At 46.2% G+C, this 22,445-nt stretch overlaps 2 protein-coding genes and 1 long non-coding RNA gene across 5 annotated transcripts in view; 2 read left to right on the forward strand and 1 right to left on the reverse strand.

Moving 5' to 3' along the window:
- LOC135906745 (uncharacterized) overlaps positions 1-22,445 on the forward strand; it is a 312,903-nt gene that overhangs the window by 270,687 nt on the left and 19,771 nt on the right. Inside the window, exons 3-5 of one of the 3 annotated variants that reach the window (XM_070521817.1) lie at positions 15,866-16,027; positions 17,338-17,619; positions 20,377-20,406. In XM_070521817.1, coding sequence (XP_070377918.1) covers positions 15,866-16,027; positions 17,338-17,619; positions 20,377-20,406 — 474 coding nt within the window. Of the gene's footprint in view, positions 1-15,865; positions 16,028-17,337; positions 17,620-20,152; positions 20,225-20,376; positions 20,407-22,445 lie in introns of all 3 variants that reach the window. The other 2 variants (XM_070521819.1, XM_070521818.1) reach the window with 2 other exon arrangements.
- Positions 546-4,543, forward strand: LOC135906701 (uncharacterized). The gene is made up of 5 exons (XM_065438249.2): positions 546-834; positions 1,093-1,206; positions 2,059-2,163; positions 2,336-2,437; positions 3,425-4,543. The coding sequence occupies exons 1-5, from the start codon at positions 633-635 to the stop codon at positions 4,513-4,515; spliced, it is 1,614 nt and encodes a 537-aa protein (XP_065294321.1). The 5' UTR covers positions 546-632; the 3' UTR covers positions 4,516-4,543.
- LOC135906727 (uncharacterized) lies at positions 4,857-8,324 on the reverse strand. The gene is made up of 3 exons (XR_010565820.2): positions 7,783-8,324; positions 6,905-7,024; positions 4,857-5,823 (listed from the first exon to the last, which is right to left on the reverse strand). It is a non-coding gene; the product is annotated as an uncharacterized lncRNA (long non-coding RNA).

A 22,445-nucleotide genomic window follows, 5' to 3' on the forward strand; every position in this document is an offset into this window, starting at 1 on the left:
ATGCTGGCTGCCTGCAGCGCTTGAGATAGAGCGAGCAGCTTGGAGTCGGTCGGGGCCGCCAGTACCACCTTGTGCATGCCGTCCAGGTTTTCCGTATAAGCGATGGTGTTCGGGTCGTTTCCAAAGAGGTGCAGGGCCGCGGTGCAAGCATGACACGCCTGCGCTATTACAGCACCGAAGGGCCAGGAGAGTTCCGTGATCAGATCGCTTCTAACTACCACGTATTGCACGAGCACTCCGCCGCTTTTACTCACGGGCGCCGCCATCTTGATGAAACGCTGCTGGATTCGGCTGGCTTCGGATAGCCTAGCGTCAGATCGTCTGAACGTGAGCGAACAGCGCCCGCAAGTCGACGCGGCTGCAGCGCCATCTCTACGGTGATCGGGAATCTATAACGAATACGGCAGCGAGCGGTCGTTTTAAATACGCCTAGATCGCCTTGGTTTGGCACGCGTTGAATGAAAGAACCTTGCTTTGGGTGAATTGACGACTTGCGGGAAACCTGCTGCGCATGCGCGAAAGAAGCCGGACAGCAGCGCCCTCAGTTTGGTTGGAAAGCAAACAGACGACTTTCCGCCGGACCACGTTGATCCGGCCGACTCGGGGGTTTCCGGGCTGCACGTTTCGGCACAATGCCAGCGCACTGCGTCGCGTATGGCTGTACTAATTACTTTTACGGCAAAGAGGCGGTGAAGTTTTTTAGATTTCCGTCAGCAAAACTGTATCCCGAGAAGCGAGATGCTTGGATTGCTGCGGTAAAAAGGAAGAATGAAGACGGTTCGTTGTGGCAACCGAACGAACATTCACGCATTTGCAGCGCGCATTTTATTGCAGGTAAGTGCTAAAACAAACTTGATAGACATGCGAAGAGTTTTGAGCAATGCATGCTGTTGAGCTAGGTAGTTTACTATGCTTCTAGCCAGCGTAAACAGAATCGATAAGGTGAAACGCGATCTGGCATGACCACCCGTACAGATGCTCCGCGTATCCGGGTCGTCCGTCTATGTCGCATTTCTCAGCCGTGTCCTTTTGCACTGGTTTCTGCAGTTATGATAGCTTTGCTGGTTTTGCTAATATTTTGAAAAATTCCAGGGCGGCCGTCAACTTTTAAGAATCATCCCGACTACGTGCCAAATATGTTCTGCTACAAGAGAACTCCGGGCCAGGCTGGTGCGGATCGGCACAGCCGTTGGCTGAAAAACCAAGGTGAATGCAAGGTTTCAGTTCGTGTGTACTTGTTCCGTTTTTATAGGTTGAAATAGGGATTGATGTGAGCTAGCAACCGCATACGCGCGACTGAGCGCGGCGAGTTTCAGAAGCCGCGCGGAACGCTGCAACAATACGTTTAAATGGAGAAGTAACGAGATTAGCGAAATTAAAGAACTGCAGACCTGTTAAAAATGAAAACGTACAGCTCGAAATTATTGTTTTGCTATGCGCTTCGCGGACATTTTACGCTAATCGAGTGAGCGTGAAGTGCTGCGTTGTAGTTCAGAAGCGACCTTGCAAGTTACCACTTTTTCGTTTTCGCGCTCAACGTCCTGGAGCAGCCTATCGAGTATGAGAAATACTGTAGTGAGGAGTGCTGGTTTAAAGCGTTTTTGACGTGTCCTCTTTTCGAACACTTGGACGCGCGTTGTTTCATCTTCATGGCAACGCGCCCGTTCATGTCGTGATTGAGCGCTTGTCTTTCGGACTACGGCAGACTTACCTTAACCATTGAGCTACCGTGGCGGATTAGTACCCCTTATCGCACGAACAAGTGTTAGAGCTTTTCGACGGGAGCATGTAAGTACCATGTAGCTTGTGATAGGGATGTGCATGCTGTATTTGGTCTGAACCGCTGCAAAGCGGTGAGCACTGAGTGTGTACTTTTAACACAGCTTTGTGTTTGTTCACAACGGTGATGACAATGTGGATCATGGTCTTTGAATTTTTAGAGGCACCTGGCATTGTGGTTTCTCGTTTGTTTGTCTGTGCATGCTTAACCTGCTTTTTTGTACACTTTTTCTAAAGGCTTAGCTGATTTTCTCTAACCATCATGAAACTTCATTACAGGCGCTGTTTCTACAAAGCAGCAAGGTAGCAAGAACACAGCAAGTCAGCTCCCTGCCACACAGCAACCTACAGCCCCTTCGTTGAACCAAGGGAAGGCCAATAAAGGTACATATACATTAGACCGAAACAGCAAAAGGCTGTCATGGTATGCTCAGCGTTAGCATTATATTTACTAAGAGCACATAGCAAAAAAGCCTATAAGGTTGTAAAGGTTCTTCCTGTAGTGACTTCGACAAGTTATGGAAATGTTTTGGTATTCTTTCACTTCATCCTGCAGGTGCTGGCATGAATGAAAATACATCTGCAGCCCAGCCGGAGCTACTAACCACCACGCAACAGCCTGCATCCCCATCACCGGCACAAGGGGAAACCACTAAAGGTATTCGCTCACTATACCACGTCAGTATAAAGACATTTAGGTATATGTAGCATAGGTATTATGACTTGTAACCTGACATTAATGTTTCCTGTGCTGAGTTTACTTTAATCCACTCTGGAATTTGTCTCAGCATTATATAACACTGCACTTTATTTTCGACATCAACAAGAGTTTACTGCGAATAATACAGAAATACACCATCAAAGATCATCATCAGCCTAACTGCGCCGACTGCTGGGCAAAGGCCTCTCCCATATTTCTCCAATAACCTGATCGTGTGCTAGCTGCAGCCTTATCCTGGCAACCTTCTTAATCTCATCCACCTACCTAACATTCGACGTCCCCTGTTATGCTTGCCATGCCTTGGAATGAGTCCGTTACTCTTAATGCCCGTCGGCTATATTGCCTTCTTGGTTTCAACCAAGCCGTCATCAACACGGATTTGTTCCCCGACCCCTCCTGTTCTTTTCTTGTCTCTTAACATTACACCTATAATTCCTTTCCATAACTCACTGCAAAAATCACTGGCATGAAACTGCACTTTCAGCACTTTAGTCCCGTTTTTTTTTTCTGTAGTGGACCTTGGCAAGCGTTATGCTTGGCTTTGAAACAAAGCTGGGTCCGTGATAATTTTCTAACCGGAGCGGAGTGAGCATGGGTTATTATAGGTCAACATTAGATTGGTTTCGTGCGGTTTAACGTCCCAAATCGACTCAGTCCATGAGGGACACTGTAGTGGAGCGCTCTGGAAATTTTGACCAGCTGGGGTTCTTTAACGTGCACCGACAAAGCACAATACACGGGCCCCTTGCATTTTGCCTCCATCGAAATGTGACCACCGCGGTATGACACTCTTAAGATTCCTGTGCCGTATGCAGTACAGCTATGGAAACAGTGGTTGTCAGCAGGCAACCAATATGTTCTATCACAGCACCTCTACTACCCGAGTGAAAGTGACAGTTTGTTTCCTTTTGCCATCATTTGCAGATACCAAGCCATTGCAGGCACCGCTGCCAGAATGCAGTTGTCAACAGTGCAGTTGTGGCAACGTGAGACGCATGGAGCGCACTCTCGGTGAACTGCAGAAACTTGCTATCCAGCTTCAGAACAGAAACCTAAGGCTTGAAAACAAGCTTGAAAGGGTAGAGTCAAGACTTCTCACAGTAAAAATACTGCGTGATCCAAGCAAATGCATGCATTACGTTGGACTTCCAAACATTGAAGTTTTCCAAATCTTACTGGACTACCTAAAACCCCTTGCTAGTGAAATGGCATACTGGGGTTCGAACCAGAAAGGCGGAAAGAACCTCCGTGGCCGTCGAAAAGATAGTGAATTGGAAAATGAGTTCTTTATGACATTGCTTAGGCTGAGAAGAGGAATAGGTGGTGTAGAGCTAGCACGCAACTTCCTAATATGTGAAAGCCAGGTTAGCCGCATTTTCACCACATGGGTGAATCTGCTGCAACGAGAGCTAAAAAAACTTACTACGCTACCTTCTCGGGAAGCCTTGCAACCATACCTGCCGAAGTCATTTCGTGACTTTGCGGACACAAGATTGGTTCTTGATGCAACTGAAGTGAGAATTCAGCGACCATCGTCGCTAAGTGCCCAAAGGCAAACATTTTCAGCATACAAACATTTCAACACATACAAGGTGCTTGTGGGGTGCACTCCCGATGGATACATAGCGTTTGTTTCCCGCCTTTGGGGTGGGTCAGTGTCAGACACGACGATCCTGGAAAGCAGTGGATTGCTCGACGAGTTAGTAGAAGGAGATGCAGTCATGGTGGACAAAGGTTTCACCTTCCCCTACATACCACCTGGAGTGACTGTGTACCGACCACCATTCCGTCAGCGTCATGAAAAACAGATGCCACCAGCTGCAGTCCATGAAACGCGGTGCATTGCCCGTGCAAGAGTCCATGTCGAACGGGCTATTGCACGCGTGAAAAGTTTTCGTCTACTTGACCGGCCATTCCCAATTTCCATGATTGATATTGCTGACCACGTGTTTCAAGTGTGCTGCTTCCTCAGCAATTTTAGGAATCCACTCATAAAAGATGAAGTGGCTGTATAAGCACATCTTATTTTGTTATAGCGCAAGCTTGACAAGGACATAAGAAGGCACATCTGACACACACAGCGCTGTGTGTGTCAGATGTGCCTTCTTTTGTCCTTGTCAAGCTTGCGCTATAACAAAATAAGATATGCCGTACCAAGAAGCCCCTATTGCTATCCTTATTGTATAAGCACAGAAAACAGTTTCAGTGCACAAAGTGCTGTTTTTCTTTCTTTGCTGCTACTACTGTGTTGCGATTTTACTGTTTTATGAGGAAATAAATTGATGAAAACAGTGTAAAATTCAAGTTGTTTTATTTTCAGTCTCTTCAGAGAAAGCACACATATGGCACCAAGGAATATTGTCATTGTGCTGCCCTAAGACATACACATAAAACATCCTGTGACATATACAGAGCACACATCAGCTGACACATTCAAATGGCTTGTGAAATCCTAGATTTTTTAATCAGCGTGTCATCACGGTGCACAAGCAACAGTAATACAGCATCACAAGAACGCATGATTTGGCTGTTTCCTTCGCAGTACGTGCACTCTTTCATTTTAGCTAGGATACTATAAACCTCAAATTGTTTTCTGAGCTACTCTGCTCTATTAATTCGTAGCATTGCATTTATCATTGTGTGTGCACAGCTGCTGCATTTTCTTCACATTAAGCTAGTCCACCTTGCTACCTCCAGTCTCCCTATCTTACAGTGTGCACGTGCAACCCTGTGTTTTTCACTTCAACAGTGTAGACTCTGGCTTTCATAAGCAGCACATAAGACTGCACTGCACAGTCTTCATGCGTCCGCCCATATGCCATTGCTTCTGACATTGCTTTGTCATTTGGGTAATTTGGGTCCCAAGCAAACCCTCTGGTTTCGCGACGTGACATATTCTCTTAAATAATGATGTCAAGGGGCCTGTTCATTCAGCAAACCAATTCTTGTTGTTGGCTTGTCCAAGTGTGCGGGTGCATATGCGCTGTCTTTCCTCACTTGATGTCGCCTTCAAAGACTCGTAGTGAAGAGCCACAACTTCTGTGGCGTGACTGCCCCACTGATCTTCCTCGTCACCAATTTCCATATGTACATTTGCGGCTGCTTTCGTGACCAGCTGAGTTTCGCGGGGGCACATGTATCGCACTGCATGCAGTGTTGGGCACGCAGTCACAAGGCTTGCCTTCAGCTTGGAAATATCAGCATCAGAAGTCACCTTCTGGCTCGGGTTGTAATCGCGTAGCTGTTTGGACATGATGGCTTGTTGATAACGTTCCTATGGAAAGGAATTTCCTGCAGTGGATGTTTTGCTGCTGGTTTCCTTGCTGAAATGAAAAATTGAGCATTTCAGAGTTTTTTATGCACTTTTTGGGTATAAATAGAGACAACAAGCAGGCCCCATAATCATGCACTGCTTTTCGCCAAAGGGTTTTATCGTTATACATGCACCAGTAGCAAGTTGAGCATGCAAGTGTGCAGTGATTTTCACAGTTTCAAGAACCATGACCCAGAAGCTTAACTAAAGGAAGTATTTAGCAAATAAATTTGCAGAATAATACATGCATAGCAAAATTACTTCAAAGAAGTAATTAAAGTACATTACTAATTATTATCCTGAATGTTCTGACAATGTAATTAAATTACATTACCAATTAATGATCGCAAAGAGCAATGACATATTACAATTACCTTCGGAAGGTAATTGCAATTACTTTTTAATTACTTATTACTCTTCATATTCAGAAAAAGCTGTATGCAGCTCCTACAGCCATCTCGTATTTCTCAATTTACTTCATCGCAGGGGTAGCCGAGTTCCAGATTCAGCGCCTAAATATTTGCCTTGCTTTGAAGACAGGGTGCCCTTTGCACGGCCAAATAGCCGTTCTACTGATATTTTTTTAGGAGCAACCCTGTATTGTGTATGGTGCAAAGCTTTTTTAGTTTTGGGTACAGCTAAAAAGTTGTTAAATCGCTTGTCGGTACGTCTGGGTCCTCATCAAGCGCCAGAAGCTATCTATATTTCCCTTTTCTCAAATCCAGCTTAGCAGTTGAACACACCCCTGTTGAAAGCAGTTGGACACGCCCCTACGTTTTCAACTTCATTGCCTTACTGGCCCAGGCTTTTCACGTTGCTCGATCCTGTTTTCAATATGCCCAACCCGGCAAACAAGAGATCAAATCTTTGCCAACACCACAAAGAGCTGGAGTGCAACCTCGATATACAAGCAATTTAGGCAGCAATTAAATATTTTCGCTCCCAAATTACTCACAAAAAGTTAATTAGGTTAATAAATTACTAGACCAGAAAAGTAATGACTTACACTACAAATAACCAAGAGAAGTAATTAAATTGGTGTAATTGGATTACAGTAAGTTAATTACTGCCACGTATGGAATGATACAAACCTTCTGAAGGAACAATCCACTTGCATGGCAAGTCCGTGCATGACGGCTTGTTTTTCCACGCACAGCCCCCTTGTCGGCAACGGTAAGAGGCCGGCAACGTTCTGGCACGTCTCACTCAACCTGAAAAGTAACAAGTATTTATAGTACCTGAAAATATTGTTCAGTGCGATCTACCATCGCATCGTATCGTTTTCTTCCGGTGCGCTTTAACATACTCAAGCATAGTGCACAAACCGTACGAAGTCGGGGCTCCCGAGAATCATATGGTCCTCCCGTTTTTTTTTTTTATTTAATCACATTGCGCGACCGTGCACCATACAACGGCCGTTTAACCACGGAAGAGCCAAGTGCTTTGACAACCGAGCAGCCTCCTGGACATTTATTACATATCGCACGACCATCGATCATGTCATGTAAGCGGCTTAGAACCCCGGAAATAACCGATGTTAGTGCAAGCGTGAGCCTCCCACGCTACTGCCGCGCTGTGCAATAGTATAGAGAATCAGAGAGAGAGAAGCCGCATTAACATGCATGTATGTGCTAAAAACAGGATACTCTCCTGCGCGCAAAGCATTTCAGAGTCATTGTAACTGTCCCCGAGTCATCGAAAAAGGTCAACGCCTCCCCGAAACCGTACTTAGTTTCCTGCATGGCGATAACCGCTTCAGCAGTGGCGACGGAGGAATGAAGTGTAGCTGGGGCAAGCTGATGCCCAGAAAGTTTGAAAAGTAACAAATATTGCGACAGGTAAGGTTGTGCTTTGCATCAGAGTTAGCTGATTTTCGGAGCTTTGCAAATGATAGCTATTCGGCAAGTCCCAACGGTTCAGTTCGGCTATATTGCATTTTCAATAAACAGCTGAGTAAAAAGTTTCTTACCTTGCAACACATTCACAATGTGCTCCAGCGATGTTGCCCGAGGCTCGATGGTATCATGCAGACACGGTGTACGCACCTGGTCGCATAGATGGATTGCACGCCGCCCGCACTACCCTTCTTCTTTGAGGGCCCGTCCACGATGAGCTTGACGCACAGAGTGCGTAACTGAGTTTAAGTATTACCAAACACTCGCTACTTATTGTACACTACGACAGGTCTGTGGTCCATCCGTTCACCGAAAATGCGAACGATACTGGGTCTTCTTCAATCATTTTGCAAGCCTACACGAGGAAAGCGCGTCCACAAAGCAAATGGCACTGCTTGCTGAACAGTTCGAGTTTTCCACACAGATAGCCTCGCACCCAAAGCGCTGCAGCTTTTGGTGATGTACTATAGACGGCGCTCGTTTTCCCGCAAGTCGTCAATTATTCTGCGGTTCTTATACGGATACCTTCCGCTATACACTGTTTGAACATTGCGAGCAGTCAGTGCGCCAGCCCGTATGATTTTGACCATGTGCTTCGAGGGGTAACACTTTGGCTCAAAGTAAACGGCCTTGTACAATTTATATATGCACCACTTCTAATATAAGTGACCATGTAGCTAGTGGGTTCTGCGCATTCACGTGTGCGCATTAGATTCGGAGGGGCCAAGCGCATGTGGTGGTGGGTGTGACGTAGCAAATGTGACAATATTATGACAAGGGCCCTTATCTCGTCCTACGTAAAGTGACTGATGTCACCTATGAGATAGTCCACGTCAGCTGTACCGTGTCATCTGGCACAACTTTACCTGACGTCGCTCCTCAGTTCGCACGGCTAGAACCTTAGCACGCCCTTTCTGACAGTCCCGTTTGAAGCACCGGGACGTTGCTTTTTTCGCCGGAGATCGTGTTACGGTGAGGCGAAGAAGAGAACGACGACGGTCCCGAAGACGACGAAAGGCCGACACAGCCTGACTGGTGTCTCTTCCATCTCTGCGAACATTCCCTATTTGTAAATACATCTTGCAAATAGTTTTCTACGCGTAACAATATGTCACAATATCCCACAGACGCTTGCCGCAGTGGCCATATATGGCGACAAATGAATAGCTAAGAATGTGTTGCTCGTCACTTTAATACTGCAGTGGACGTTGGTGCAACAGTTCGCCACTTTGATAGCGGTCGAATGCGGGGAGAGTTCGGTGTTCGGAGCAGCATCCCGGCTTGTGGAAGTAAGGAAAGCATGCGGCACGTACCGTACAATTCAGCGGTCTTGCCAGGCTGTTGACAAGCAGACACTGGTCCGAAGCCGAAACCCCTTAACCGGTTGCCTCGCCATTACTATAGGCCAATTACTATTCGAGGTTTTCTTCATTGAATTATTTTGATGAATGTATCTCGAAGCCTAAACACATTGCTTTTTGTTTATGTATTGCAAATCGCTCCTAGGACCTTGCAACAAAGATTTTTAGTAAACGTTCTCTGTTTACGCTCTTATGTTATCTATCCTACTGATTGTATAATTTTGTAAATATATGTCATACGTTGCATGAATTCTGACCCTCCCCTCCCCCATGTGATGCCCTCAGCCGAGGGCCCATTTAGGGCTATTACTAAATAAATAAATAAATAAATAAATAAATATTGGATGCAACACCACAGGTGGGTACATTGCTGGGACTCTTGGCATTTCGTGTTGCAAAATACCTATGTACAAATAAGAGAGAGGGAGAAAAATAGGGAGGACGGAGACAGAAGAGAGAAAAAAAGAATTGGCAGACACTTCAGACTGCTTACGCGTGGGAATGTGAAAGCATTATAGTTGCTTTGGTGAATTTTTATTTATTTTTTCTGCGCGTTCCTTGTCCGAGGAAGCTCTTGCCTGTGTTTCAGTTGCGCTTCGGTAAGACCAAATGCAAAAGCGCCAAGCGTCTCAACGCGCTCGCTTGCCGGCGAGGAGTTCACACATCGAAGGACTGCTCAGCGGCATTCAATTGGACAGGAGTGCTTTACGTACTCATGACGTGGCGCCACCTCCAACACATTGGCTGCGCCGTCACGTGCCCAACGACGCACGCACTCGGCACACATTTAGTCAACAGAACAGCGCAGCTACCGTGGCGTCGGGGAAGCTTGCTCGTCTCGCCACTGGTGGGCCCGGGTTCGATTCGCAACTAGACCGCAATCTACCCAATGTTATTTTAAAAGACATTAATTCACTTTGTTTACAGGGGCCTCCCTGAGAAAGTGGACGTCAGTTCAAGAATCATTTGATGAGGCTTTTCCGTCGGCAATTTTCGCTACCATCATTCGGGTAATGGGGCATATTATGCTTTGGCATTAAAAGTGAGTTCGATGCCAGCAGTTTGTCCCGTGACCTTCTTCGTCTCTGTACTCGTATATTTTCCGTACCTTGTAAAGTTATGTCATAGGTTTGCATGTTGTGGCGGAAAGGCGGCGATTCCGGACAGGATCCATTCGGAGTAATAGACTTCGCTACACAAACGAAACTTTTTTTTAAGGCCTGTTGGAATTAAAACTGGTTTGAGCTGGGATCAAATGGAGTTATCTGATTCTATAGCTGGGACTACGCTGGGCCTAGTTAACGTCATCAATATGATTACTTGGCCGCTAACGAAATTGATGCGGGACCAGTTGGGCAAACCTCTAGTGGTACCCTTTTGCCACTATAGTTTGGCACACGCTATAGCTTGACCTGGGACCGGATGACTTCAATCTGATCGAACGCGGGAAAGGCGGTAGATGGAAATTCAAGAGGATGAGCAGAACAAGAACAAAGTAAAAGCGGAAGCCAACGTTTCGACAATCTGGTCAGTTATTTAAAGCGACGCTTTCTTTGCATATATACGTTCCTTGGTTTGGCACGCCTGCCCGGCTACTATTGGGTCGGTCGCTATCTCAGCGAATGCATTTGTGGATATTTAGATACAAAGGTTATATGTGCGCCGAACCAGAGTACCAGAGAAATGGCATAAAACCAATGTATGCTGGCCAACTATGTGCACATTTGCTCTGCGTAACAGAAAAAAAGACTTCCTACATGAAACCAGAACGTATAATGTCGGCTTACAGGCATCTATAAAGCACACTGACCTGTTAATAGAACGGTGAATTGTATTTCACGAATTCTTGGATTTACTTTGTTTTCGTTGACTTAGCCAGTCGGTATGTGCCACTGGGGGTGTGCCTGTTCTTGGCCAATCCTCCAGAATGAGTATGCGCCACTGTGACACATGAGGTGCAGAAACGCCAAATGTTGCTTCATACGTGTAGTAGCTTGCTGTGCGTACCATCACCCGTTCCTGGACGAACATCATTAACCGCCTCCGTCCTCGCCAGATGGCTGCGTATACGTCTTACACACTGTGCATCTACCCGAATTGGAGTTCGAATTTCGGCAGAGCTTGTGAACGATGCAGTGCATAAACATAAAAATTACATGATAGTAATGTTGTGCCCTTTGTGGTGGATAAACATACAGATTCCATGTGATTGGATGTTGAATAGCATGAAAGTAAACAAAATTGTTGGCCGCGCTGTTAGTTGTAAAGTACTACATTAACCGCTTTACCAAATCTTTGCTCCGCACATATTCCAACATGTGCATTGGATCTGCAGTATTTTTGAAACTGTCATATTAAGGGACCTGCCGTTCGTGCAGATATGCTACGTGGATAGGCGGACATTAGCAGCAACAAAAATTTCAACAATAACTATCCCATTAACTAAACATATGAATCGACGTTTATACTTCTAACTTTAGGGTACATGTTGTAATTGCGAAATTGAAACCGAAGAGTAGTGAAGTCTTGCCTTCTTAGCAGAAATCCCAAGACTAGCACCACTTTATAGATATCCGTTCCCAAAATATGCTGGAAAATGTTTCCGCGTTCTAATTAGGATCATCCCGAACTGTTAGAGGCGCGTTTTTAGGAGACAGTTTACTGCAACGCCCGTATATTTCGTAGCTCATCTTAAGGTTGAATATCTTGAATGCAGCAGCATAACTTGAACGGCTAGTTATAGGATTTCTGCTCAGCAACGACGCCATCATTCCATGACTGGCTGTAATATTCCATAAGTCGACATCTACCATCCCTTGATACCGCTCCTGAAGCCTGGAAAGTCGTCACTTGACCTAGCATCCTACCGACCCACCGCGTTGTCCAGCTGTGTTGGTAAGGTCTTGGAAAGACTGGTTCTCACACGCCTAGAGAACCATTCTTCATCTTGAGCGCCACAACGTATACATTGTAAGATAATTTACACCCTTAAAAGTAAAAATTGTGTAAATTATTTTACAGTGTACCCCGCGGCCATGGCTGGGTTTAGAAGAGGCCGCTCCTCTTTTGACAACGCCATCGACCTCGTGACGTCCGTCTAACAAGAAAAATACTTCAAACGTATATCGGTTGCACTTTTCCTTGACGTTAAAGGCGCCTATGATAATGTAACGCATGAAGCCATCCTTGATGCATTGAAAAATAGCGGAATTGGTGGACGAATCTTTCGGTGGATTCGGAGCTATATCTATTGAAAAGATCCTTGTTTGTGCAAAGTGCGGATGCCCGAACCACTGACCCTTACACTTCCCGTGGCGTCCCGCAAGGCTGGGTTCTTAGCCCCATTTTGTTGAATTAACCTTGCAATCCCTGGAATTGCCGACATTCTACCACATGCAGTCAACCTTTTCATATATGCTGACGACATATGCACATGGGCCTCGGCAGTGACTCGTCCCCAGGTGCGTGCACGGCTCCAAAAAGCAGTGACCCTAACATCGTCGTAGCTGCGTGCTCAAGACCTCAATATTTCGACCGAGAAGTGCGCGTTAGTTGCTTTTACCCAAAAGCCCATGACCTGGCATCCCATTTCTATTGACCACCAAACAATTTCATATGCAAAATCTCAGCAATTCCTAGGCATTATTATTGACAGAGACCTTACATGGAGATCCCGCTTCTCATACTTGAAGGAGAGGCTTACCTCGATCGCCCATATATTAAGGTATCTTGCCGGTAAAACGTGGCCACGTCCGTGGCATCTATGCTTCAATTATACAGGACGCTGTTCCTTGGATACTTTCGATATAGCACACCAGTGCTGTCCAATTGCCAATGAAACTAACACCCGTGTCCTACAAAGCATTCAGGGCCAAGCGCTTCTAAGATGTATGGGGCCACCTTGACGTGTTTCAACCGTAGCAACAATTGCCATAGCGAGAGACCACCCAGTAACGACTTATATAGCTGTCGATCCACTTGGGGCGCATGTTCGCCATATATTCAGAGTCCCTGACCACCACTTCGCTTGATTGCCTGAGAAAAGGCCCAAGACAGCGTTTTCCAGATTAGTTGCGGCTAACTAGCACTTTTGTCATTGAAATACTCGCCCGCAACAAGAACGCCATCACCTCTGAGGTGCTTGAAAATACTCCTGTATACCTTGTTGTTCCTGGAATTGTGAAGAAGGCTTGCCTGACCACCTCGGCCCTGAAGCAGCAGATCACATTGGCACTTTTGCATTGTTCGTACGCTAACCCGATCCATGCTTACACGGACGGTTCGGTCTCGGAAAGTTCGACGGGCGCCATTGTTATACCATCTCAATCGGTCGTCATCAAGTTTAAGACTTCACATGTCACAACATCTACAGGTTCCGAACTGGCCGCTCTTCGCGCTATTGTCGAATACATTGAAAAAGAACCGCCTAGCAAATGGGCAATACTTTGTGATTCGAACGCGGCTCTCCAAATCTTCCGAGGTTTACTACAGGGTAATTATGAACAACTGGTGTCCAAAATGAACGAAATTTGCCATTGCGCTTCCGAACGAGGACATGATATCATCTTTGAGTGGCTGCCGGGACATTGTGGCGTCGTTGGTAATCACCTCGCCGATGACACCGCCCGACGTGCCCAGGCTGGCGCACCGACACTCCTTATACCTTTATCGAAAGTAGACGCTGCAAGAGAGCTTCGCCGTCTCGCTCGTACCATCACGTTAAGTCACTGACATACACCACAGAACTCTAAGTGTCGTTTATACAGCCTCGACCCATCGCTCAAGCTTAAATTACCAGCAAACCTTTCACGACGTGACGCAACACTGCTGTGTCGGCTGTGGGTAGGAGTAGCACTCACCAATTAACTCCTACAGCTATCGTATCGGAATGGCGCACTCACCAATGTGCGCTAAGTGCAAGTGTGAAGAGACCATCAGTCATCTTCTGTGACACTGCTCTCGCTTTGAAAAGCAACGTCAGACTCTCCAGTGTTCGTTGAATAGACTGGATGACAGGCCATTTACAGAAGCAAAGATCTTGGGAGCCTGGCCTCACAGTTCATTAGCCCAGAAAGCCATTTGAGCGCTTCTTCAGTACCTGAAGGCAACAGACTTGAATGCCCGACTGTAGACATCCCGCGCCTAACTTATTGCACGTGGAAGTGCGATATTGACTCATGTCTGCTCTCTATTTCTCTATTTTACTCCACCATCCCCCTCCCCACGTGCAGGGTTGCAAACTGAACTCAGTCTGGTTAACCTCCCCGCCTTTCCTGCATTATCTCTCTCTCTCTCTAGGATTTCTGCTAAGCAGACATGACTTCACTGGTCCTCGGCTTCAATTTCCCAATGACAATATGTTCCCCTAAAGTTTGTAATTAAAAAGTTAATTCGCGTAATACTGATATCAAAGGGCATTTAATTCGGGAAACCAGGGACATAATTCTTTCCGGGTGGAATGAATTTGGTATGTACCGAGCGCTTGACGTATACCGCCCTGATGTTGCCCAAAACGTGATCGCGACGGTCACCCACTGGCGAACGACTTGTCGATGCGATGCTGATTGAGTTTCGCGCGCGTTGTGTTCCGCTGCACACTGCACCGTCACAGCACGCCTGAATTGCATTTACATGCCTGAGAAGATCGAAGTATTAAAGCTTTATGAGCGTTTAAATCGTCACTCCCGGCTACGATGTCAAATTAACACAATCTTTAACGCCGCTGTAGCCAATACCTGCTAAATAATTTGCACTAGACCAGTATTCTCAGACATACAATTTGTACCAGAACGTGCCATCGTGACTTCTTCAATGTGGCGTCGCAAGTTAAATGTGGCCAGAGAGGCACTTCTGGTTTTGCCGGCTGGTGCCATGTCAACGGTATTCCCACTAAACGCGCTGGATGAAATTACAAATTAGCTATATCTAGTTTTCAACCTGAACGAACCAAAAAGTGCATGGATCTGCAGTTTTCAGCTGAAAGCAGTTAAGCAGTTATAAACGCTGCCAATAGACCATACCAAACTGGCACGAACCAGTTAACTCGTTCCAGCCGCACGCAACTGGAAATGTAGACAGGGAACAGACGGGCTCATGAACAGTTTGAATTATAGTTATGAAATTAATCTAAGGTGGACAGGCAAGATAATGCCAATACACAGCCGTGGTTTCAATTAGTGGTTTAGCATATGATCCTTGCGAGAGCCCAAGAATGTTGGTACCTGCGCTCTACATAATTTGAATCGGCGCGCAACACCCTGGATAAGGTTGCGTGTTCTTAGTTTGAAATTGTTTGAGAGGAAAGACTTAGCGTCCTGCCTAAAAGCGTCGTTACAAGCGCTTGCATTAATAATAATAATAATAATAATAATAATAATAATAATAATAATAATAATAATAATAATAATAATAATAATAATAATAATAATAATAATAATAATAATAATAATAATAATAATAATAATAATAATAATAATAAACCTCTGTACACGATGGGCGCATGCGGAGTGTAGCGGCGGCAGCCTGGTTATAACCGTTGAAAATATATTGTGAGGTCCTTGTGCGCCTTATCTAGCATATGTCTACTTTGTAAAAATGAAGCCATTCAGCGGCGTGAAGAAGTGCGCATATGCTATATTTTCTGAAGATTATGGCTACTGCTCGCACCAGCGATTCCCTCGCCACCCAACTTCCCTTATTCACATACGTAAAAAAATAAGATAAAAATAAACGATAAGGAAACCCTTATCGGTGTAAATGCCCACCCGATATACATACATTCCCGTTTCTTTTTTAGCGCTCGTGGCAGAGAAGCGTCCCAGTTGCCAGGGAGACGTCACCCTGGAGGACGTACTGTCGTCACTGCTGGCGCTAGCCGACTCGTCGCCGTCGCAGTCGCGCCTCGGCACGCCTTCGAAGCCTCCTGCCAGCCCCGTATCGCCTGACATACGCCACGTCTGTGAGTACTGTATACGCCTGAGGCTCAACCAACTGGTTCCAAGCAAGGCCTATAGGGCGAGTGCCTTTCTTACTGCTTCTTTAAGTGCACTATATAAGAGATTAAGGTATGAATACGTGCTCCTCTAGGGGGGAGCTGGATCCTTGAGCGCTTTTCTACGTGACTAGACAAGGTGCAGCGATTATATAGACTGGTACTCAAGCCCATTGCTTCCGACGATTGCAGAAGCGCTCGGGTGGCATCGCGAGCTGTTGAGGTGCCTCTTCTGTTTCTCCTCTATGTTTCTTTCACTTCCATTCCGCCCTCTCCACGTGCACGGTAGAGCCAACTGGACAGTCCTAACCTTCCTGAATTTTCCTTTCTGCACTTATATCTCTTTATTATTTGCCCAGGTGTTTAAAGATTTATTTCACGCAAAGCCATAGCGCGGAAGTGTATGCGCTTGTTAACGATGTTCACTGTTAGCACTCGCTGCTTTGTTCTCGCTTAAGAACCTTACCACTGCGCTGCAGCACGTGCTCCGGAATCCCAAGTTCCCGGCATGCGTTGCTGTTGTTGACAACCTGGTTGGTTCGTATCTTGTGGTGCGTCTCGCAACCACTGTTGCTGAGAACCATATACAAGGCGTCCCAGCTAACTTTAACCAGAGCGAAAAAAATATGCAAATGCCGTGTAGCTGGACACAACAAAGGTCTGCCGTCGCTCGGAGATACTCTATCTTTTTCATTCTTCCTAATTATAATTAGTCTTAATAACTCAATCAACTTCACAAATATTATAATTAGATGAAAAGTGTCAATGAGAAAATTGTAGAGCGACACTAAAAACACCCGATACAGCTTTCTGCTCCTCAACACGTGCTACATAAAAGTGTTTTTCCGGGCGTGAAAGGAGCCCGCGAATACACGCAAAGTGCCTCGAGCGGCCAGTCGCGCGGCAATATTGCGTGTATTCGCGGGCTTCTTTCACGCATCGAGTGTCCGTGCGTGCCAGAATCAAGGTGTCACCTTCTTCGTTGGCCCTGACAGAAGCGCTGTCTGCATGCCGTAAAACGATGTCGCCTTGCCTCGAGCGTTACACGAGCCGCCCTAGCTCCCAGAATTACGCGATGAGCCTGGTCGCATCGAGACGCATAACCACTTGGACGCAGGCATTCATCACAAGTGATTCACCTGATTGCAAGCAACAGACACGATGGTTTGAATTCCCTCTAGTTCCAAGATGCTTTGCTCAGGATAACCGCGCATAAGTAACAAGTCTTCGTTCTAGAATCGTGCCCGATGTCACCTAAGCGGCATTTGGTCGTGCAGCGTTCGCGCTGTCCCCTTCCAAGGGCGCCGGCGGCCTGCTGCCTGAGGCAGGCCACCCCTACGGTCGGCGTTGCAGCGAGGGCATGGCGCGGCCCGCCACGCCCATCTCCATCCTGAAGCCCGAGAACAACCGCTGGATGGGCTCTGCTACGGCCACCGCCGAGGCCGCCCCGCTAGCCCATCAGACGGCCTGGGCCTCGGCCGGAGACGTCAAGATCACCGTGCCGCTCTCCAGCGGCTCGTCGTCGCTTGACAGGTCTCCGGACCCGGCAGCGAAGGAAGGTGAGTGCACGCGCTGAAGGCGTCTGTGTACCACATAACTTTGAAGCAGTGTACTCGTGTGCACGTTCTGTGTACGCTGACGGAGAGGCCGATTTGATGCAGTGTCATGCAGTAATCGGGTTGCCAGCTGGAAGCTTTGAATGTCGTAATATCAAGGTATGGGTGTCTCAGAATAGATGCTGTCAAAGTCGTTGTTTGTTGTTTATTAAGTGATCATATCCTGGAAAAAACGCGCCACCGAAGGGCCGGCTGCCTCAGACACGAAAGTTATCTAAGATCGAGGAAGAAACATGAACGCATTCGTTGTACAGACAATAAAAAAAAAGAGCGATTTGAAGATTTGTGACGTTTGTACCAAATCTATGAAAGCCATTAAGGATTCTAGAAAGAGATTGAAATGGGAAGCGAAAACAGAAATGAGCTTGGCGTGCGCGAACAGCTTGTTTCAAAGTGGATGTTCGTAATGTCCTTCCATATACCCGAGATAGCTTACGAAAGACACACCTATAAACAATGCCTCCAGGTTCAACCATATTAGGTATTTGCTTTTATGCGGATCACTTAAAAAATAAACTGTTATATCTAGGGCTCTGCCTTTCTTGCAGGTAGGCTACGTGGCTAAGTGAACATTAGCAGCAAGAAAGATATCAACGTTAATTTCGCTAACTGACTAATATACGCATTAACTTCTTAGTTACTAACTTTAAGGCACATGTTTACAAAATTCAAGCCGTAGACTATTGAAGTCATGCCTTCTTAGCAGAAATTCTAAGACTAGCTTCATTTCAGAAATATCTGTTTCCCATATCTGTTGAAAAAATGCGTCGGTGTTCCAGTTAGGATCGTCGATCCCGAATTGTTAGAGGCGCGCTTTTTAGGAAACGGTTAACAGGACCACGCTTGTATTTCGTAGCATATATTAAGACACATATGATAGGCAGTGCCTCATATCTTCAAGTACACCAAAGGATGACAACATTATACTAATCCATAAGAAGGGAGACGTTGAAGAATAGAAACATCATAGGTCCATTAGCTTGCTTTCAGTATTGTGCAAAATATTCACAAAGATAATTTCCAATATAATAAGGGCAATACTTGCCTTCAATCAACCAAGAGAACAAGCTGGCTTCAAGCCTATCTGCAAGATCGGCATGGTCCTAGAGATGACAGTTTCTATAAAAAAATGTGTTCCGCATGAAAGGAAGCACCTGGTATATGCTAAAGCTTTCAATGAGGCTTATTTTAACTGTGTTCCCCCGTTATGTGAAGGCAGTACATGCTTTAGCTTCGCGGTTAAGTAAACAGCAGTAATATGTGTCACGATTTTGCGTATTAAGTCGCAAGGTACTACAAAAAATTATTAATAACAATAAAATAATGAGCTTCGTGTACATGTAGTTACGCGCGATTATTCTATCTCGGCCTCTCTGTGCTCTGGTGAGTGGAAAGAATTGCGAGGGAGAATGTAACAGGAGCACAGCCTAGAATGCAAACGTCTGGATGGCATAAAACAATGTCGCGACAAAGGCCGAGTGTGCGTTCCCGGCAGTTGAGATGCACCCCTAAAGAAGAAAACTTTGGTAAGACCCACATGGTCAAGCGCGAGTCACAACCTCGCCTTCCTTCATTTTAGGACTTGTGGAATCATTTCTTTCTTTTTATTTATCCATCACAATGTCGGCGGATAATACGTACCAAGAAAACCACTAGGTGTAGTATATTTATTAGCAATTAGCTGAACTGGAGTTGGAACAGAATAATCTTATATGCAGTCCTGAAACACAGGTACCCATATTGCGTACAACGTTTTGTACTGATTAGATGAGAACAGGGTGGAACATGCAGTCACGGGGCAGGACGAGAGGAAGAGGAAGGTGGCAACTGAACCCGATCACTACGGTCTCACCAGAGGAGTTTTCTTTGTTAAGGCCTAGACGTTTATGATCACCTTGTGTGCTTTTTGTAGATTAAAGGATGATTTAAAGAGAATTATGATTAAGCTCTTTTTGTGATATGTACGTTACAATTGAAGGTACTCACGTTAAAGGATTCTCCAGCGTTCTTTCAGACTGTGTGTTGACAGGTAGCTCGCAACATTTTGATGTTAATTCGGATGCCTTTATTTATGCCACGCCATTGTGTGAGCCGAATTAGGTTCGTGAGCCACTCCTACAATCTGCATACCACCTTGGCTTCAAGGCTCTTGCGAGCCCTTTGCCTCACAGGAATAGCTTGAATGGAGATTCTGCATGAAGGCACTTCGCGCCGTATTTTAGTTCGATAAGTGCGTGTGTCTGTATACATATACCGCAGCGTATAATCAGCGGTGAGAACGGGGCTTTCCAAGCAATGCTCTTCCGAGAGGCTTCTTTTGTACTTCTTTAGGTGTGCATACAAAGAAGGGCGCGGTGTGAGTGCTGTTGGTGTCTGTGCTCTGTGCGCGACAATTCGCACATGGCAAGCTGTCGCAGGGCATCTGACTGTTCCCAGATTTTGCTAACGTGGAATCTCCTCTCTTTCTGGCTGTCAGCGAAACTGACCAGACTCAGTGACTTCGCTTTGCACATGCTCAAGTCTCCGTTCCGATGATTTGTTCCGGAGAGTAAGTGTTGCCCGTTCCTTATTTTTTTTCTCCTTTGTTTTATGTTCTCCCCTGTGTTGCGCTTTCGTCGCACCGCCACCACCACCACCACCACCACCACCACCACCACCACCACCACCACGTGCGACCCCATGCTGTCACCGGTGTGCAAGTCGATTTCCGTGGCGTAGAGAGCACCGTTTGTAAATATACACCCTCTGCATTATCGATGTCCGCTCTGCTTGTGGCGAGTGTCGCTTCGTGTTGTTCACAGCACATACGCTCGACCTCTTCATGCTTCAGTGATACTTTCCAGCAGAGCTGCTTCTTTTCAACGAATGTGTAACTAGCGAAGGACACAGCTAGCGTCTCAGTAGCTCCGTGCTCCGAATCGGCGAAACACGTTCGTCGTCACAAAAAACGCTGTAGATAACGGTCATGTTAGCAGTGCGAAAATGACGCCAAAATATTGCTCACATATGACCTAAACGAGCCCTACTTGCTTGAAGTTCTGCATTTCCTGCTGGCGCTTTGTCGTTATACGATATCGGCCGCATGCAATCGTTCAATCAGTTTAGTAATGATTTTACTCGTTGCCCGCCGGCGCCACCATATTGTTGTGACGTCTGCTCCGGAACAATCGCAATTGGCCGCGAGAAGCTCCGCGCGAGTTGGTGCGCAGAGACGCGATGGTGTGGGCAGTTTACTTGTGTAGGAGAAAGAAAGAGAAATAGCGTCGCCCTGACCCAGTGCTGCAGCACACTGCCATTCGGGCTGCCGCAAATGTCCCTGCGCGTTAACTGGTTAACGCCCATTACCGTAGCTTCTTGGCTAGTACGCATTATATGAGCGCCCAGCGCGTGGTTGAAAAGACAGACGAATAAAACGAGAAAGGCAGGGTGGTCAACCAGAACAGAAAATCCGGCTTGCTACCCCACACTGGAGAACGGGGGAAGGGGAGCTACCAAGATAAAACAGAGATAGAGAGCAAAGTACATCCACTGAAAAAAAAAATGCGAAAAGCGGCGAGGGCAAGGGAGAGTGTCACAGGTATATCGTCCATGTGTGGCCATTCGACTGAATGTGGTTAGAATCTGTTGCATGGCACAGCATTGCAGAAACTATATAGTTGGGGTCACATATGGCGGCATCCCTGTCCATAGCTGACCCCAACCATATAGTTTCTGCAATGCTGTCCGCTTTTAGTGAGGCGTAACAACAACAGACAATTAAAAAAGCATTTTCTGGTATGCATTGCATAGGATAGGCATCAAGGGAAGTCAAGGGCTACCGGCCCTGCATGCATGCAGAACACCCCGCTGACGGTATTAAGCAGATTTACAATAAGTACGCGTCATGAAATACAGGTATCGGGTTAAGAGAATGAGAAAAATACGAGGACTGATGTCAGCTGAATATTGAAGCAAGTTTGCACAGGAAAATAATGAAGCGGCAGCATAATAATATTCCCAGTTTTAACATACCGTTCGGCAGAGAGCTTGTATCAGGCGTTCATCTGCACCATCTACGTCAGAGGCATCATCAAAAGCAAGGGCGAGCATAAGTTGCAGTGCGGAGCGACTATGATCACTGATGGTACTTGTAGCGTTCTAGGCCGTTCACCGTTAAGGGAAACACATCAATAGTAAATCAGTGGTTCTAGCAGCTAAACTTCAAATTAGGCTGGTAGAAAAATCTTTCGTCGATAGATATCGGTATTAGAAGTCATATAGAAACAACTCTCTCACAAAGCAGGAGAAATGTCGAAGTTATGATGAATTTAATTCTAGCTGATGAGGTCTTCGTCCAAAGTGTGGACGACCTCGTACATGCAGGACAGTGAGGTTTCATGACATACAATTCAGTTACGCATGTGAGAAACTCAGTAGATATTTCGTACCTGTGATTTATGTCACAGAACTGAAATATCAAAGTTCCAAATATGCTCCCTTCTCTCCACACCTTTTGAGTGTTTATAGCAAGTCGAAACACGAATACACTGAACTGTCGCAGACATGTGAATAAAGCTCGCGCTGCCACTTCCTCTGCTTCGTGCTAATGGCCTGACGCACACCGTGAGAATACATTGACAGTTCCTTTTCAAAGGGTCATTAGACAGCCAAGAAGAGCCAAGAAAAGCTCGACATGCGCTGCTATGGTGAACGGCCGGTTGCCTGTTGCGACTCCCGAGCAAGCGCTTGCAAACTTGGAGTGAAGGGCAGCGCGAGCGGTCTGGCCCCAG

The sequence above is a fragment of the Dermacentor albipictus genome, chromosome 1, assembly GCF_038994185.2.
Source record: "Dermacentor albipictus isolate Rhodes 1998 colony chromosome 1, USDA_Dalb.pri_finalv2, whole genome shotgun sequence".
NCBI lineage: Eukaryota > Metazoa > Arthropoda > Arachnida > Ixodida > Ixodidae > Dermacentor > Dermacentor albipictus.